The sequence below is a fragment of the Poecilia latipinna genome, unplaced genomic scaffold (genome assembly GCF_001443285.1).
Source record: "Poecilia latipinna isolate Pla-1442-1.1 unplaced genomic scaffold, P_latipinna-1.0 Scaffold164, whole genome shotgun sequence".
Lineage (NCBI taxonomy): Eukaryota > Metazoa > Chordata > Actinopteri > Cyprinodontiformes > Poeciliidae > Poecilia > Poecilia latipinna.
This window is the reverse complement of record NW_015112780.1, coordinates 128,971-130,660: the sequence shown is the minus strand read 5'-3', so window position 1 is coordinate 130,660 and position 1,690 is coordinate 128,971. Positions and strand designations below refer to the sequence as shown.

The window sequence follows — 1,690 nt, the reverse complement described above, 5'->3', positions numbered from 1 at the left end:
TAAACAAACTTTAACTGCAGCAGCTTTTTTTTTTTTTTTTAACCTCTTTTTATGATGCTGTGCGGCGCTTCCTCTCAGATACAAATACCTCATCTAAGCACATAAACAACTTGTCAATTAGCGAACTGGTTGTACAAACATTTACAACTCTGAAATCGTCGGGGGTGCTGCCGAATGTTGTGGTGCAAACAGGAGCAGCTGCAAGACGGATAAAGCGTGAGAAAAGAAGTCAACTGTTCCCATTTGTTACAGATAAAGCTGGATGTTTACCTACCTTAAAAGGACATTTTTTGTCATGACCATATCACTTTTAACTAGATTAAGCCTCTCCTATTTTAGGTCAAAAGTGTCTGAGGGGGAAAATTATTATCTTTAGATCTAGAGGCTTACATAGAGTATGTCTTTTTAGAGAATGGAAAAGGCCAGATGCTTACCTCACAGCTTTGAAAGCTTCTGATATGTTAATTCATAACATACTAATTCAACTGAGGCCTACCTGTGGATCTATTTTAAGTCAAAACCTAAAGCACACTGCTTCCTTGTGTGACCTCAGTTGGTAACACTAGCTGATTTAAACTGGGTTGATTTAGTCTGATTAAGTGTCAAGATGTGAAAAAAAAGGCTATCTGTCTTTTATGTAGTATGTGTAAAATATCTGATTTAATCTGGATGTGTGTGCGCGTGTGCCTGTTTTTTTTCTTTTTTGTGTGTGTGCTGAGCTTTGTGGATTGGAAGTTCATTAACATGTCTTGCCTGCTTTGATGCACTGGTAACGTCACCAAGGATGGGATCAGAAACACAAGAGACAAATTATTCAAGTCTCATTTAACTTTTTGCAGGATATGCACAGGCGGAGAAAAGTTTTACACAATAAGCAAATTAATAGGACAACAACCAGCCTGTCGAGATGTTGGGGAGCCAGCTGGAATTAGATAATGGAAACATCCAGAGGCTTATCTGGCTGGAAAGAGCCCATCTGTCTCCGCGCTCAACTCACCGTCAGTGGAGCAGCCAGTGGATCCGTCGCTGGAGCAGTAGCGCATCTCAATCCTCTGCCTCCCCACTTCCAGGAGACTTGGGTCGGGGATGCGCGCTTTGCAGGTGTAGCGGAAACGCTGCTCGTAGTGGCCGCCGTTGTCGGAGATATTGACGGGCGTCCACGGCGTCCAGGGCGTCGTCTTCTTGAGGTCGGGGCACGGCAGGGTGTTGCAGGACTGGTACTCCTGGCGGCACAAAGAGCAATAAAAGAAAGAAAATGGCATCGGACACATTTTCTCTTTATGTCGAGCACGTTCACGGGCAGGTGAACCCGACGCATTCGGAGGAGGAAGAGGTAATCACATCAGTTAGGCAATAATTAGCATGACAGAGTTTTCTGGTATATTTCTCATGCATAATGAGGAGGACAATCACTGCTGAAAGTCTCAGCAGTGACTCATCATATTAAACAGATTATTTTATGCGACATCTACAGACTTTTCAAAGCTTTCACTGTCACTCCACCTTGAAAGCCTGTTAGCTCCAATTGAGTCAGACAACTCATACCTAAAATGCTTTTAAAACATGATTGAACAGTAAAACTGGATATCATAATTTGGACGTCAAAAAAATTTTTTAAAAAAAAAAAAAAAAAATATTTAAAAAATCCTCTGGATGTTTTGGAGTACGGTTACTGGAGAATATATATATA

General features: G+C 41.5%; 1 protein-coding gene across 4 annotated transcripts in view; it reads right to left on the bottom strand.

Annotated features, from left to right (window-relative positions):
- The window catches only part of sema5a (sema domain, seven thrombospondin repeats (type 1 and type 1-like), transmembrane domain (TM) and short cytoplasmic domain, (semaphorin) 5A), a 173,679-nt gene that overhangs the window by 43,387 nt on the left and 128,602 nt on the right, over window positions 1–1,690 (bottom strand). For all 4 annotated transcript variants that reach the window (XR_001424644.1, XR_001424643.1, XM_015029807.1 and 1 more), the window contains exon 16: window positions 998–1,223. Coding sequence is in view for 2 of the 4 variants with exons in the window: in XM_015029807.1 (XP_014885293.1) it covers window positions 998–1,223 (226 nt within the window). In the remaining 2 variants the exon portion in view is untranslated. The remainder of the gene's footprint in view (window positions 1–997; window positions 1,224–1,690) is intronic.